Below are 17,291 nucleotides of genomic sequence, written 5' to 3'. Positions count from 1 at the left end.
CAAATGATACTTTTATTAGGAGTAACGAGCATTAATTAATTGTTTATGTTTATGGATGATGTAGGGGCAATTAACTACCTATGATTCTCTTTTAAGTGCTTTGGCATTACATTGATAGAACCCGAGCCTAGAATCTTCCACAGAGGTTACTGTTCTTTCCAGGGAGGAGGCTTGTTTTTGTTTGCAGCCATATGTAAGTAATCCTTTCGTACACATGGGAATCTGCTGGCCATTTTAAACTCATTTTGAAACAAGTTTATCAAACTTATCAGATAAGAAACATTAAAAATAAATAATTATCTCGTGGCTGCAGGGATGACAGATTTTTAACATTTTCTTGGAATCTGCTTTCATGTGCATAATAGCTAACATTTACTTAGCATTTACTCTGTGTCCTATTCTGTCCTTTTCATGGATTATTTGATTTATTCTCACAGAAACCTACAAAGGAGAAGCTATTATATTCCCCATTTTACAGAGGAGAAAAGTAAAGTTAAAGGAAACTAAGGTTATGTAACCCATTCAAAGTGACATAGAAAGTGGTGGCACTGGGACTCAAATCCAGTCTGTTCAGAGTTTATACTTCTTTTCTTTTTTTTTTTTTGAGTAGAGTTGACACACAATGTTACATTAGTTTCAGGTGTACAACTTAGTGATTTGACGAGTGTATCCATTATGCTGGGCTCATGTTTTAACTATGGTAAGTTCGTTCTTCATGATGCCCTCAGCTTTCTATTAGGGACACAAAGAGTATCACTTTCTGTGAAAAGAAATGCAAGTATTTTAAAAATAATACCTGGAGGTTTTTGTTGGTTTGGGTTTTTTTTTTTCTTTTTGGGATAAAGTTTATGAATTATTTTTTTAGTTTCATGAATTTAAGTTGCGATTAACTAATGGTATTTTTAAGAGACAGCTTATCTTTAGCAAGCTGTAAATTATGTATTAAGATACATTTGCTCTCAGGTACGTCTGATGAGAAGCTGCACTTTACACGAATCATGGATGAATACGGAGCAAGAAGGTAAATTCTGGAGCATGTGTGAAACGGTAAGTAGAAAATTAACACCAGTTTTCCTTGGGAAATAGGCACTTAATATCAATATTTGGAAGTCGTTACTGCTTGGATATCATCTGTACAGACCTGTCAGCATGGAAATTGCCTGGTCGGTGTGATGGATGGTAGAGAGGAAGAAGCACACACTGAGAAATGACTTATGCCATAATACGGGGAAAGTTTGCCTTAAATTGTAATCAGGAGAATCATTCCTGAAACAATAGGTAGTAATGATTCTTAAAAAAACAGCTGACACAATTATGGAAATGCTACATAAAGAGTAACATTTTTTTTAAAAAGATCCCACGTTCCCCAAGCTACAGAGTGAGAGGACCCTGACAGTTCTATGAGCTCCCAAATTTAAGTGATCTCAACAATGCCTTGAAAATTGATTTCTGGGCTTGAGAACTAACATTTTACAAGTTCCTATGATGGTTCTGAGCAAAGATGTGCACACCACAGTGAGCTACAGACCACGGGCAGTTTTCCACTCTGAGCGTTAAGGTCTGAAGACCTCCAGGTTGGAAGCACTAACAAAATGAACAATAAAAATAGTTTGAGTTTAAAAGTGAGGTTGAATTTTCATAGTGCCACTCTATAGACAGTCGGGTTACTGACGTTCTCCCTTGAGGTGAAATGCGCTCGGCTTACACGGACGGTCAAATGACCAATCCTCCATTTTACTAGTACTACTTCAAACATCAGGGTATGCCCATGCTTGAGATTCTCTAGTGGCTTCCCATTGTGCCCAGACTAAAACTCCTATTACTTACCAAGGCTTGCAAGGCCTCACTGGAACCTGCCTCTGCCTCTCACTGCAACCTTACCCTTCTCCCACTCACTGCCCCAGTCACCCCGGGCTACCTTCTGGTCAGGCCTAGATCGCTTGTGCCTCAGGGCCTTTGCACTCATTGTTCCATGTGTTTCAGTGCTATCCCAACAAGTCTTTTGAACCTGGCTTCTACTCATTTATTTGGGTCTTAATTCAAATGCCTCTTTAGAAGAGCCTCCACAGAACGACTGTTTGATGGAGCATCCCCACCCCCTCACATGGCCACTATCATGTTACCACATTTTATATTCTTTATAACACCTGTCACCATCTGAAATTATCTCATGTCTTTGTCAATTTGTTTAATTGCCCGTCTCACCACTAGAATGTGAACTTTATAACCCTGGAGATGTTGGCGATTTTGAGTTCTGCTGTGTTTCCAGCACCTAGTGCCCAATACGTATTTACTGAATAAATGGTTGAATGAAATCCAGTTTTCTTTTTTTTTTAAGATTTATTTATTTTAGAGAGAGAAAGAGAGCACATGAGCAGGGGGAGGGGCAGAGAGAGAGGGAGAGAAAGAATCTCAATCAGACTCCCCACTGAACAGGGAACCCGACACAGAGCTTGATCTCACAACCCTGAGATCATGACCTGAGTTGAAGCCAAGAGTCAGACGCTCAACTGACTGAGCCACGCAGGCACCCTTGAAATTCAAGTTTTCAATTTTCTTACCCCTAACCATAGTATTATAAAGGCAGCTATACTCTCCTTAAAAAAAAAAAGCGTTACCTAATAAATCAAAAATAAACATGCTAAAGAAAAAGGCTCGATGCTTATTTGAAACCTTGAGCACAAGATCAGGAATCATCCTGCAGTGTCCATGTGCTTAATTATTTATTCTCAGCTTTTAAATTCCATTAACAAATAACATAGGCACTAAGTGGAATGATGCTGAGCCTGCTTAATTAGCAACATAAAAAGAAAACAAAAGGCAAGTCATCCTCTCACACACCCAGACCCCAGCTTCAAGGCAGTCTAGGGAAGAGTGGCATTTGGGTTTGCCTGAACCAAATGCTCTACAAAGAATAAGCCAATGAACCTCCACTCGTTGCCCAGTGGTAGCAAGAGAATTGGTGAAGCCACATCTGCCTCTTCATCCCATAGTGGCCACCATGTTGGGACCAGCTGGAATGGCACCCCCTTCCCTGCTGCACCGGGATTCTCCTGTGGGATCCTCCACTCAGAGATGGCAGTCCTAGACCATGCTCAGATGCAAGCCTGATCTGTGAAGCCACTTAGGTTGATCCCATTCTCTGTGGCAGTGCTGGTTCAGAAGGCATGTGACTCTCACTGAGGCCAAGGGGACATCTAGAGAAATTTTCTGGGGACATCTGGGGGGATAGTCCTTGCTATTTTGTTTTGTTTAAGTCAAACAACCTTTCATTAGATATTGTTGTGTCTATCTCAGTGTGACACCCAGAAGGGCAGCAATTGTTTTGGGACAAAGCTGATGTTCCAGGGGCAGCCAGGCAGGAAGATGGAGAAGATCTGAGTCCCCCATGCTGTACTTCAGCCAGGGAACTAATGAGCTCAGGGGGTTCCCTGCCTCAGGACTTATGTGGAAAATTGGATTACTGCCGTAACCACTGAACAGGATGGGCTCTTTGATTTTGACCTTGGTCCCTAACCATTTGATACTGACCTGCTGCTAGAAAGAACATGGTATAACCAGTGGCTCTGCCCCATTTAGGCAGAAGAGTAGGCCTTTCCAGTGATCTGGAAGGCCCCTGCTTGCGTCCAGCTGCCATCCGCTCCGCTTTCATCTCTCACAGCTTCCCCCTTTGCTCACTCAACTTCAGCCACACCAGCCTCAGGTCCAGTCCTTGAACTTACCAGAGAAGCTCTCGCCTCGGGGCATTTGCATTGGCCATTATCTCTACCTGAAACTCCACCCCAGATATCCACATGACTTGATCTTTTACCTTTTTCACACCACTGGTCAAATGTTAGTTTTTGCACCAAGGCTAGATCCTCCTATTTAAAAATCGGAGGGGGAGACGAACCATGAGAGATGATGGACTCTGAAAAACAAACTGAGGGTTCTAGAGGGGAGGGGGGTGGGGGGACGGGTTAGCCTGGTGATGGGTATTAAGGAGGGCACATTCTGCGTGGAGCACTGGGTGCTTTACGCAAACAGTGAATCATGTAACACTACATCAAAAACTAATGATGCAATGTATGGTGATTAACATAACAACAAAAAATTTAAAGAAAAAAAAAGAGAATACCCACATTCCTGCACCCTTACTGATTTATTTTCCTCTATTGCACTTACATCCTTATATTTTACATTCTACTTATTAATCTATTGTCTATCTCCTCTGCTACTAAATCTCCAGGGCCTTGAATGCCTAGCACACAGCAGGCAAATATCTATTTGTGGATATTTGCAGAACTAAGGGGGGGAAACAATTCTTTTACTATTCTAGGTATTTTGAGATGAATTCTCTGTTGCAGCTGAAAGCATCTTGAGTGATGGGTTTCCATTGCAGTGCCTTGTAACTAGTGCCCTGCATTTTAAAGACAGTCAATGATGTTTTAAATTCAGAGTCAGTACTTCTAGAATAGAGTTCCCCCCACCCAGAGCCATCAATCCATATTGTGTAGCGGAAGATGAGAAGTAGAAAAATCGCCTGTGTATGATTCGAAAGTTTGCTTTCTGGTCTCTATGAGACCTTGGGCAATTTAAAATTTATCTCTATCTGCCTTAACCTCCTCATCTCTCTGAGGAATAACCTATCTACTCTCTGTAATATCTGTACTATTTCTTTTATCTCTGTAATGTGGGATTATAAGACCTACTCTAGTTATCTCCCCTGGGGGTTATAAGAAATAAATGACCCATACATGTTAAAAGCAGGAATTGCTTTGAATGAGCTAGTTTATTCTCCTGAAAGCATTCATTATTGTTGTGTTAATGGTAATACTGATTTTTTTTTTCATTTGGTGACATTTATTACTTACTGAAGTCCATATTCATTCAATAAATATTCACTGAGCCTCTACTCGGTGCCAGGCTACTTTCCTAGGAGCTCTTGAACGCTAACTGAGGTCAGACAGGTGTGTTACTGGGAAAGGTGGTTAAACTTCCTGAGCCTCAATTACCTCCACTGTAAGATGAGGGTAAGTTGCCTGGTATCTTATTGATGTGACAAAGTTGAAAGGGGATAATATACTGAAAGTTATTATTATAAAATCTGGTTTAGTGAAGTCTGATTAAATAGAATTATCTCTTTTATTACTCTCTCATGGCCAGGCATTGTATAGTGTTTTCAAAGATCTTATTAACAAAGCCTCTCAACATCATAGCCCAGAAAAGATGAGTAATTTATCCAAAGGAATAGATGAGCCCTACCTGAACTCAGCCCAGGGCCTGACACATAGTAGGTGCTCCATAAATGTTTGCTTTTTAAACACATTTTGTGTGATTGGCATTTGGGCATGGGTGAAATGATAAGCCGCAAAGCCTTTTCTCTTCCTTGGCCCGGAACATGTTTAATTACCTAATGCTCACAAAGAGGACAGGATGTTTGACCTGGGTCCTGTGCGGAGAACTTCCTTCCTCTTCCCCACAGAGCCTTGCAAGCTTCCTAGGAGTCCGCTTCTCCCCAGGCTGCCTTCAGAGTACCACCAGCCTGCCCCTCTCTGCATCAAGACAGCCTCCCTCACCGCTGAGAAAAATGCTTTCATCTTGTGGTAACTTGCTCATAATCTGACCAATTTTGCTTCTAGTGAATTGGAGCCCTGCACAAAGTAAAGTTACTTAGGAAATCCCTTTGTGGACTACAGATGCATAGAGGAGATCCAAGCTTCCTTTTGACACATAGAGGAGAGGTTTTCACTCCCTTCAGTGACTGGGGCAGAGCTGGGCTGCACAGTAACCTTGTATTTATTGGCATTCTGGTTTCCTTTAAAAGCACTCCAAATATGCTCAGATATCTCCCTCTCTCTCCTCTGATGTAAGGAAAGAAGGAATAGAATTTCTCAGTGTGTCTTTTGGATTAACCCATGTTAGAATTATCAGGGATGTCTGTGCGATTTGCAAGCTCTTTGACTCCATCCCAGCTGCTTGGAATCAGAATCTCTAGGGGTAGGACCTAGGAATATGCATTTTAACACCCTCCCAGATTATTTGCATGCACAATAAGGTTTGAAGATCATTCAGTCACCTAAGGTCACTAACTAGGTAGCTGAACCCAGTTTCAGATTAGTGCCTGATGAATAATCTTATGTTGGTGGCTTGGCTTTGTTGATCCAGAAAGCTTCCACCCAAACCAACAGCTCTTCCTCCTAAAACTGAGTTCTTACCCAAGCCAGCACTACACCCTGTCTCTGGGAGCAGGAGAAGCAAGCAAGCAAGTCTCCATCTTCTATCTCTTAGGCGAAGATCTATGGCGTAACATTATAATCACCCTATGCCTTGTAGGTGGCACAGACAGCTAAGAAAGGTTATTTGTCAGTCACTGACTTCTCTCTATAAAATGAGAAGGTCATAGTCTTTACACTGCTTTGAGACAACCCAATCAGATTGATTGATCGATTGATTGGCAACAGCAAAAAGTCGTAATCCCCAAAGGGAAACTGAAAAACCATTCCCCAAATCCCTGCATTTCTCAGGGCAAAGATCAGACTTTCCCTGCAAATGTGTTAGGTAGAGGACTTCCCTTTGCAAGGAAGCCACTCACAAGCATCAGCTTTTAGTTGAGGGTGTATGGAACGCACCTCATGGGGGCAGCCAGATTGATACTTTTCTCTCATTAGAAAACAGAATCGATAGACTGCCTCAACCATTCCTCTATGTGAGCCATCTTGTCAGAGCTAGGGGAAGAGAAGAAGGTTATGCCCGTGGAGCAAATCAGAATAAATATCATAGTTATCTCCCATCAATAAGATGGAATGACCTGTACCGACAGATACTGAAGAACCGCGGGATGAGGAATTGTAGCATCAGAAAGAAGATGGCCACAGAAATCCCATCAGGCAGGCCTGATCTCTTCCCATGCACAGAATCATGCATGAGACATGGTCTCACGTCCAGAGTGGGCGATTTCCACCATGGAAAGTTCTCCTGTGACGACATGGCAGAGGATGTCATGGGATGAAATCACACGTGAAGTGTGCAAGTGGCACAAATCAAGTACAAGAATTACACATGTGAAACTTTCAATGTGTAAGCGTCTTCCAAGGACTCAACCAAGTGGACAAGGCTTAGAAGTCATCCTAAGCGCAGCAAAACAGGGGAAGCTGGAGGCCACTGATAACTGTTTGCCGAGTGCGTGATGTACGTGAGGCCCTCCAGTACAGTGGTTCCAAATACCACTGATGTGCTGACGCCTCCCTCATTTCAATCTCTGCCTCCAACTCCCATTCTCGCTCTGAAGAGCCGCACTCATGGATACAACTTTCTTCTTGGCATCTACACCTGAGTGTCTTATAAACACTTCACGCTGAATATGTGCAAAATGAAGCTCATAATTTTTCTTCCCTCAGGCAGTTCAGGACATGCTGCTCTAAAATATGCTGCTTTGGTATATTGACTACTTTGAGCAAAGGCACTTAAAAAATAGTATATGTAGGGAGAGGCTTTCACAGAATTCCCGCTATTTGCCTAAATATAGAGTCTCCAAAAGGAACTCAGCTGTCACAAATCCTCTCTCTGGGAGTTTCATCAACCAGGGAAGATGGACTCTTATCCCAGGAGAGACTAGAGGAGACACCACCCCCAGACAAACTGGGTCATAAACTATCACACCTGCCATCTGCTATTCTAAGGACCCATTCCTCTTTCCTGAAATTCATTTCTTTCCTCTAAGAGGCATAGCTCTCTCCTTCCTTCCCCTATTCAGATGACATATAAATGCTCACATCTCAATGCCTTTCTGCATATTCATGTTTTTCCTGTGATGTCTCCAGGTACATAATATTAACAATTAATAATTTTGTGTACCCTTTCTCCTGTTAATCTGCCTATTGTCAGTTTATTTCACAGACCCAGCTATTGAACCTCGGCGGCGGTGGGGGGAGTCCATACCCCAAACATGTTTCCTTCCCAGGTTTCCCAGGCTCTGCAACTGGTACCCACACACCACCCAGTCAGTCCCTCAAGACCAAAACTTGGGAGCCATCTTGATTCCTTACAATATCCCTCCCCAAAAATCCAGTCCATGACCTCCAAAATATGCCTGGAATCTCTTCTCATCGTCCATACCTTCTCTTCTCTAATAAAGTCAGGCTGTCTCTCAATAGAATTCCAAGAATTTATTAAAATGGTATCAATTTAGTCCTTAAACTCCTTTAGGGGCAAGGAATCCCATTATTCTCAGAATAAAATCCAGACTCTGTGAGGTGACCTAAAAGGTCCTGTCTGATCTAGCCCTGTCCTGCCTCTCTGGGTGGTAGCCCAAGACCACAGTTTTCTCCCACCCAACTCCCGTCATATTGAGCGCTCCTTTGTGTTTCAAAAACATCATCTTTTATTTATTTATTTATTTTATACCCCCAGAATACAGTTCTTTTATTCCGTGGTTGTCTACTTTTTAAAGTATGACTCACAGAATTCTTGGTAGATATGGACAATAAATTTTCAGAAGGCCCACCAATTGACTTTAAATTTTATCAGGAACAAGAGTACATTTCTCTTTCCTGTTCTCACTTTAATACACATCTTTTTTTTTACTTTAAATTTTTTATTTTTATGTCAATCACTATACATTACCTCATTAGTTTTTGATGTAGTGTTCCATGATTCATTGTTTGTGCATAACACCCAGTGCTCCATGCAGAACGTGCCCTCTTTAATACCCATCACCAGGCTAACCCATCCCCCCACCCCCCTCCCCTCTAGAACCCTCAGTTTGTTTTTCAGAGTCCATCGTCTCTCATGGTTCGTCTCCCCCTCCGATTTACTCCCCTTCATGCTTCCCCTCTTGCTATCTTCTTCTTTTTTTTTTTTCTTAACATATATTGCATTATTTGTTTCAGAGGTACGGATCTGTGATTCAACAGTCTTGCACAATTCACAGCGCTCACCATAGCACATACCCTCCCCAATGTCTATCACTCAGCCACACCCCGTCCCTCCCACCCCCCCACCACTGCAGCAACCCTCAGTTTGTTTCCTGAGATTAAGAATTCCTCATGCCAGTGAGGTCATATGATACATGTCTTTCTCTGATTGACTTATTTCACTCAGCATAACACCCTCCAGTTCCATCCACGTCGTTGCAAATGGCAAGATCTCATTCCTTTTGATGGCTGCATAATATTCCACTGTAAAACCATCATCTTTTAGATGGCGCTGGGCCTATATGAGTTCTTGTTCTATTACTCCCTATAATGACCAAGGCATGGTTCTTTGAACTCTGGCACATTCCCCTCCTTCAGACCGCAGCTCAGGTACACCTCCTCAAAGAGGCTTTCCCTGGCACCCTGTGCTGAGGTGTTTCCTCCAGGAACTCTCTCAGACCACCCTGTTTACATCTTTCCTAGTGTTCATCAAAACTTCAGATGATGTTCTAGTTTTATACTTTTTTTATTGGCCAAGTCTCTCATTATAAAACCCTTTATTTTACTTGTACATCAGATAAATAATTAGGTATTTTAAATAACACAGCAGATAGAAAATGGAGGTATATCCCAATGATAAAAATCACAGTAACTAATCATAATTACTGAACATTTTCTATGTGCCGTGTTTAAAATATCTAATTATAGTCTAATAACTGTTCTTCAGGTAGATTTTATTATCCCAATTTTCCATATTAGGAAATGGAATAATGAAAAATTTGAGATAACTTGCTCTTTGACAGTAAGAAGCAAGGCCAGGGGCACCTGGGTGGTTCAGTCAGTTAAGCGTCTGCCTTCAGCTTGGGTCATGATCCTGGGGTCCTGGGGTCCTGGGATCAAGTCCCACATCAGGCTCCCTGCTTATTGAGGAGTCTGCTTCTCCCTTTCTCTCTCTCTCCCTTTACCTCTGCCCCTGTGCATGCTCTCTTTCTCTCAAATAAATAAATAAAATCTTAAAAAAAAAGAAGAAGAAGAAGCAAGGCCAAATTTTTAACCAGGTATTTTACTGTAAAACATAGGCTCTTAATCAGGCTACCACATAGGTTTTCCTGCATAAATGTAGGGTAGCTATTAGGCATGTTCATAGCAGTGTTATTATAAACCTTAAAAATTGAGGAAAATAAATTAGGGGCATATCTACTGTTCATAATATGAAAGATGGTCATCATATATTGTTAAGTGAAAATATCTATTAATAAAATAGTATTTCCATTATGACCCTTTTGGTAAAAAAAAAATATTGATTTTGTTCATTACAAACTAATCAGTTCCTTCTGCAGTTTCTGGCACATGGCACTTGTTTGTTGACTTGAATTAATTGATGAATATACATAGTCCAGAGGCTAGAAAAAATACACCACAAACTTTAGCAGTATTAATCTGTGGATTGTGAGATTATGAATGAAATTTGTTTCCTGATTTTTAGTTTTACTTAAAATTCTCTAGACTGAGAACATACACTTAGTACATTTACATTTCCAGAAAAGGAAAAGAACAAATGTCATATTTTTAAAAATTGTTTAGGTTCTATCTTGAATGACTTCTTCCCATTAAGTCTATCTTTGTATCCCAAATATATGAGATTTCTACCTCTTTTGTACTCAGAGCGCCTGAGCCTTGAGTCAAAGCACTTCTTCTTTAGCTCACTTTGCCTTATATTATTTTTACTAATGTAATGCCTTATTCTTATGTACCAATTCCTGTCTCCCCCCCCCGTAAATGATGCATTCCTTGAGAATTTGGACTATATTTTATTTATCTTTATTACCCTTTCATTTTCTAGGGCAGTGCTATGGATCTAATAAAAACTCACTCAATGTTTAGTGTTGGGCTCATAGTATTATTTATCCACTATCCTACTGAATAATTTGGAATATGAAAAATTCTAGCCTATTAGCAGATACCTAAGATGCACATTCAATTAAATTAGCAATAACAGTGCCATGCTGAGCCATATTAGAACCTGAAGTAAAGGAAAAATAAATCAGTAATACTGATCCTGTCTTTATGTAATATTTTGATATTTTATTCATCATGAATTCTTTGTATTAATTTTAGTTTTCAAAAATATTGCATTAAAATATTTATCTTTATTTCTGTCACCTCAGCCCTACTTTTATGATACAGTATTAACAGGTAATGCAGTCTGAGCATCTTATAACCACCTAGACCTGTATGTATCATATGTATATTTATATTATATACATAATTACATATAAAAATACACATAACATATATATATGTATATATGCACACATAACTTTATTCACCTAGCATTCACTGCCATCCTAATGGAGTCTGTATTAACTCCATTTCACATACAAAGAAACTTAAGCCCAGAGACATTAAGTGACTTTGCCAAGGTTACCAGCTAGAAGGACTTATCAAACTCAACATCGAAAGAATAATCCAATCAAGAAATGGGCAGAAGACATGAACAGACTTTTCTCCAAAGAAGACATATATATGGCTAACAGATACATGAAAATGTGCTCAACATCACTTGGCATCAGAGAAGTACAAATCAAAACCACAATGAGATACCACTTCACACCAGTCAGAATGGCTAAAATGAGCAAGTCAAGAAATGACAGATGTTGACGAGGATGCAGAGAAAGGGAAACCCTCCTACACTGTTGGTGGGAATGCAAGCTGGTGCAGCCACTCTGGAAAACAGTATGGTGGTTCCTCAAAAAGTTGAAACTAGAGCTACCCTACGACCCAGCAACTGCACTACAGGGTATTTACCCCAAAGATACAAATGTAGTGATCTGAAGGGGTACATGCACCCCAGTGTTTATAGCAGCAATGTCCACAATAGCCAAACTATGGAAAGAGCCCAGATGTCCATCAACAGATGAATGGTTAAAGAAGATATGGTATGTACCTTATGGAATGTACAATGAAATATTACTCAGCCATAAAAAATTAAACCTTACCATTTGCAATGACAATGGAATATTATTACTCGGTCATAAAAAATGAAACCTTACCATTTGCAATGACATGGATGGAACTAGAGGGTATTATGCTAAGCAAAATAAGTCAATCAGAGAAAGACAATGATCATACAATCTCACTCATATGTAGAATTTAAGAAACTAAACAGAGGATTATAGAGGAAGAGAGGAAAAAATAAAACAAGATGAAATCAGAGAGGGAGACAAACCATAAGAGACTCTTAATCATAGGAGACAAACTGAAGTTTGCTGGAGGGGAGGGGGGTGGGGGGATGGGGTGCCTGGGTGATGGACATTAAGGAGGACATGTGATGTAATGAGCACTGGGTGTCATATAAGACTGATGAATCAATGACCTCTACCTCTGAAACCAATAATACATTATATGTTAATTAATTGAATTTAAATTTAAAAAATGAAAAATTTAAAAAATAAAATGGTAGAAATGGAATGGAAAAGTCATTAATAGGAATACATAAAGTGGAAGGGAAAGTTGAAAGTTGAATAATCTTTTTAAAGATTTATTTATTTATTTGGGGGGGGTGGGGAGAGGCAGAGGGAGAGAGAGTCTTAAGCAGACTCCACACTAAGTAAGGAGCCTGACACAGGGCTTGATCTCACGACCCTGAGATCATGACCTTGAGATCACTACCTGAGCTGAAATCAAGAGATGGATGCTTAACCAACTTAACCAACTGAGCCACCCAGGTGCCCGTGAAAGTTGAATAATTTTTAATGACTTTGATCAGTATAGAAAACTAACTTGGGTAGAACAGGCCAATTAAAAAATAAAGAACCTGATGGTGAACAACCTTGATTTTTATCAAGTGAAAGTCATTCATTAAATTCGCTCAACAAACACTCAACTGTCGCTGAGGCACTATTAGTGTAGGTTGAATGCCATCAAAGATATGTTGGCCAGGGAATCTAGCACCAGTGGCAGTGAGTTAGTATCCAATGTGATTCTCTTCTTAAAAAATACCGCTTTATTCACCACTTCATTCACCATTTGATGTGATTTTTTTCAGACAAAAGTTGGTAGTGAGTATCATTCTGACTCAATGATCCGTTAATTTAAGTATGCTACTTATTCATTATGGGCAGCAACCATGTGAGCACATCCTTGGTTCCCCTGCACCCGCGATGATCATCTAAGAGCAGGCATGAAAAATGCAGATTCCTGGGCCTTACTCCAAACTACTAAGTAAGAATCTGTCTTCAGAACAATGTTTAAAGAGCTGAGACTTTCCAGTCCTACAGACTGGGTTGAAACCTAGCTCAGCCATTTATTAGCTCTGGAGCCTTTGACAAAGAACTTAGTCTTGCGCGCGCATGTTTGTTTAGCTTCAGTATCCTCATAGATAAAGTGGGACTAAAAATACCTACCTCTCATAAGGTTTTCATGAGGAATGAATTAGAATGAAGGTCTAATTATAATGATTTTTATCACAGTTTACAAAAACAGAGTACTTTCAAACTGTCAGGCACTGTGGTAAACGCTGTACCTACATTATCTTATTAACTTCTCTCAAGCACTTAGCAGAGTCCTCACCGCACAGTGAATACTCCATTGATAAGAGCTATAGCCTGAGTAGCCACCCAGATCATTGTAACTGGTGGGGAGCCAGTCACAAACACAAGATTTAGGTCCAGAGTCTGAGAATAATGGATAGCCTGGAACAGGTCAGCCAGGCTGGTGGTCCCCAAAGCCCGCCTACTGCATCAGAATCATCTGGGTGAGCTCATTAAAACACACCGTACCACCCTGGTCCTTGAACCTCTAACTCAGTAGCTCTTGGGGGACCTGGAAGTCTCTATTGTTTAAAAAGCACAAGAGATTTTGAATTATGGCCAAGATGTGAAGCAAGTGGTTAACTTGAGCTTTAGATTTCTTAAAATTCATGAAGTGAGGGAGTAAGTCATTTTTTCCCTTTGCCTTTTTCATCTCCAAGGCCTAGGACAACGCTGCCACAAAGAAGTGCTCAGAAATATTTTGGATTCGATGAGCATAAAATGGACCTAACAGAGCCTGTTTTGTCTGCTCCCAAGAGCTTTATGAGAAGTGTTTGTAAAGCTCCAGTTTATAGTGCACCTAAAAAATAGAAGATGTTATTATGGTAGTGTAATTTTATAGATTTAGTTATTAACTACTTTTACCATGCCTTCTCTCACCCCTTTTAACATAAATCATTTGGGTTGGAGGTATCCACCATTAGAGTGGGTTTCTAAAAATAAACTATATAGCAAAATTGCAGATAAAACACCTCCTCCAAATAACTCAAAATAATTTTTACTCAAATTATTTTTACTCAGAACTAAAATGCTGTAGAAGGACCCAAAATTCCACATGCACTGAGGCATGTTAGTTTCCATATTAAATTTCAATCTTGTCAACTATTCACTCCCTCATTCATTTCTCTTAGCTTTGGACCTGTCTTACAGCACATCTGGTTAACTGTACCTACTGCCAACACAACGCAGTCTATTTCAGGTGCCCTCACTGCATTCCACCAGAACAGCGAACCTTTAAGGACACCCAGCAGGGCCATTGCAGTTCCTTCCAGTTGCCTATCATTCAGCTATTTTCAAATGCAGACATCCTTTGGGAGAGTCATGGAAGTCTCCAAGCTCAGGCTTATGAGGGAAGAAAGTGAAGAGAATGAGAAACAAGTTCTTCAGGAGGAGGGAAATGGATGCATTATCCCAAGTAAAGGGCCTGGAATAGGAAAATCTCCTGAGAGCCAGAAAGGCAGTTATATGCTAATCCTGGGGCTCAGTGCAGCCACAGTTTATATGACTAGACTTGAATTCTTCACTCTCCCTGTGTGCTTCCTGTACAGAGAATCAAGTGATCTTCAACAGAGAACAGAAGGAAGAGATTAACACCTGCCCGTGCAGCCACGTTTGGCCTCAAAATCCTCCAGAGCAGACCGATGGTCCCGAAACATGACTTGCCCAAGTGTAGCCTTTCACTCTATGCAAACCTGTTTCACTGAAAGTTCATGTCAGTGCTGCCTCCTTGGTGGGAACAAAATAAGCTTCAAAAGAACAAAAGGATAGAAAGAAATCATTAAATCTATTTCTAGCTCAGAAGGCTATTCCAGGATGTGTGGGACCTTATATTCATGGACGCAAAGATGAATGTTTTCAAATCTGGAACCAGCACAAACCCCCAAGGAGGCAAGGAAAAGAGGAGAGAAAGCTTCTCCTACCTTCTGTGGCTCCAATCTCGATGGTGCCTTTCACTTGGCTGAAGCACCATAGTGTGTCCTGGGTGAGCACCCCAATTCCTGAAAGCAACAGAAGGAGACACCTCAGGTTAGGTAAGAGGCCTTAAAAGGCCAACAGGGAAGGAGACACGTCGTGGAAGCTATGCATTTCTAAAAGGAGGCTTGCATGCCAGGTATCATCCTAAAAGGAGGCTTGCACGCCAGGTATCATCCTAAAAGGAGGCTTGCACGCCAGGTATCATCCTAAAAGGAGGCTTGCATGCCAGGTATCATCCTAAAAGGAGGCTTGCACACCAGGTATCATCCCGTTGGAGAGGAGAACCCAAGGAGCGCTGGGAGAAGGACCGGCCTGCGAGCAGCGCGTCCTGCTGTGAATCACAGCTCTGTCCCCTCCATCTGACCACACTGCCACGGGGACTGTGGAGCAATTGGAGTTGGTCCCTTCTGGGCCCCTGGCAGCATCCTAGCGCAGGCCTGCACCCTGGGTGACTGCCCCTTTTCATGGGAATACTAATGCTTTCGATTGTTTTCCTTCTGTAGTGGTGGGGAGGAGAAAGAGGCAGTTCGTTAGAGGGGAGCGAGGAAAAGAAAGACAACTTTTTTTTTTTTTAACTGGTTTCCCAGCTCTCCCAGCTGAATGGCCAGTAAGGGGTCAGATACTCAGAACTTGCGTCTCTCTTGTTCACTTCTTGACTGCTTGCCAAAGTCCGAGCTGACTGCAGAGGAGAGGAAAGCAAAAACAGGTTGGGGATGGGGGCAGGGTGGGGGGGGGGCGCTGACAGCACTGTGGAGTCAGTGCTGACAAATGTGACCTACTTTGTTCCATGGGGATTTCTGTCTCAAATATGAATTGAACCTTTGGTGGGGGAGGGGTTAAATTTTCTGGCTTTTCTGGCTTCTGGCTTCTGCAAATATATGTATCCAATATGAATGCAAATGCTAATATACCGACTAATATATTTATTAACATATATATTCAAATCAGAAAAGTCCTTTTCAGAGCACTTCTGAATTGCAGTGGTGCCAGTTTGCTTCTCGACAGCCTGGCTGTTCCTGTCAGTTCCACTAGGTTTTAAAGTTAAGAGGAATATTTCATCGTCAAATTTTGGGAGAGGCTATCAATTTAAGAATGATTACATTAGTAGGGGGAAAAAAGCAAGTATCAAAACCAAACTAACCTTTTAAAAATGCACACAGGGCGCCTGGGTGGCTCAGTCATTAAGCGTCTGCCTTCGGCTCAGGTCATGATCCCAGGGTCCTGGGATCGAGCCCCGCATCGGGCTCCTTGCTCAGCGGGAAGCCTGCTTCTCCCTCTCCCACTGCCCCTGCTTGTGTTCCCTCTCTCGCTGTGTGTCTCTCTGTCAAATAAATAAAATCTTTAAAAAAAAAAAAAAGTTTAAAAATGCACACAATACTCAGTAGCCATCCCCAGTGTCGGTGACGGAATTTCCCTGAACTGAAACCTTCACTCCCTCGGCCACATGACAGGAGGGCAGGGCCCCACAAGGTTTTCTCACTGGGGGTGACCTCACATTTGCAGGAAGCTGCGTAGGGTCATTACAAAGAGCACACATCTGAGGTGCCTGGGTGGCTCAGTCGATTAAGCGTCTGCCTTCGGCTCAGGTCATGGTCCCAGGGTCCTGGGATTGAGTCCCGCATCGGGCTCCTTGCTCAGTGGGAAGCCTGCTTCTCCTTCTCCTTCTGCCCTCCCCCTCCCCCTGGGCTTGTGTGCGCTCTCTCTCTCTCTTAAATAAATAAAATAAATAAAATCTGCTTGAGAGTCTGCTTGAGATTCTCTCTCTCCCTCTCCTTTGCCCTGCCCCCATAGCAAATAAATAAATAAATCTTTAAAAAAAAAGCGCTTAACCCAATCAAGCAATTTAATAAAGGATGATATTGTTACTACTGACAGATTTTAAAACAGTCAATAGTGAAAAAGAAGAACATTGGCTGAGAAATTTTCAGTTAGCTGCTACAAGGCAGGTACCGTGCTAAGCACTTTACATAGATGATCCCATTCTCACACAGATAATAAGGAGGGTACTATTTTAACCCCATTTTACAGGTGAAGAAACAGAGACCCAGGACAAGTTGGTAACTCATCCAAGGTCATACCTAGAACACGGCAGAGCTGGGATTTCTGCCCA

At 41.5% G+C, this 17,291-nt stretch overlaps 1 protein-coding gene across 4 annotated transcripts in view; it reads right to left on the bottom strand.

Moving 5' to 3' along the window:
- PPP2R2B (protein phosphatase 2 regulatory subunit Bbeta) overlaps positions 1 to 15,667 on the bottom strand; it is a 435,841-nt gene extending 420,174 nt beyond the window's left edge. Inside the window, exons 1-2 of one of the 4 annotated variants that reach the window (XM_073905502.1) lie at positions 15,494 to 15,667; positions 15,127 to 15,204 (exon numbers count right to left, since the gene is read on the bottom strand). In XM_073905502.1, coding sequence (XP_073761603.1) covers positions 15,127 to 15,204; positions 15,494 to 15,647 — 232 coding nt within the window. In that variant the 5' untranslated portion in view covers positions 15,648 to 15,667. Of the gene's footprint in view, positions 1 to 15,126; positions 15,205 to 15,438 lie in introns of those variants that run through there. The other 3 variants (XM_073905500.1, XM_073905503.1, XM_073905505.1) reach the window with 3 other exon arrangements.
- Between the last annotated feature and the right edge of the window lie 1,624 nt (positions 15,668 to 17,291).

The sequence above is a fragment of the Callorhinus ursinus genome, unplaced genomic scaffold, assembly GCF_003265705.2.
Source record: "Callorhinus ursinus isolate GAN/ISIS: 27379988/994484 unplaced genomic scaffold, GSC_fseal_2.0 scaffold23, whole genome shotgun sequence".
NCBI classification, from domain to species: Eukaryota; Metazoa; Chordata; class Mammalia; order Carnivora; family Otariidae; genus Callorhinus; species Callorhinus ursinus.
Note: the sequence above shows the minus strand (reverse complement) of the source record. Positions and strands in the feature narration are given on the sequence as shown.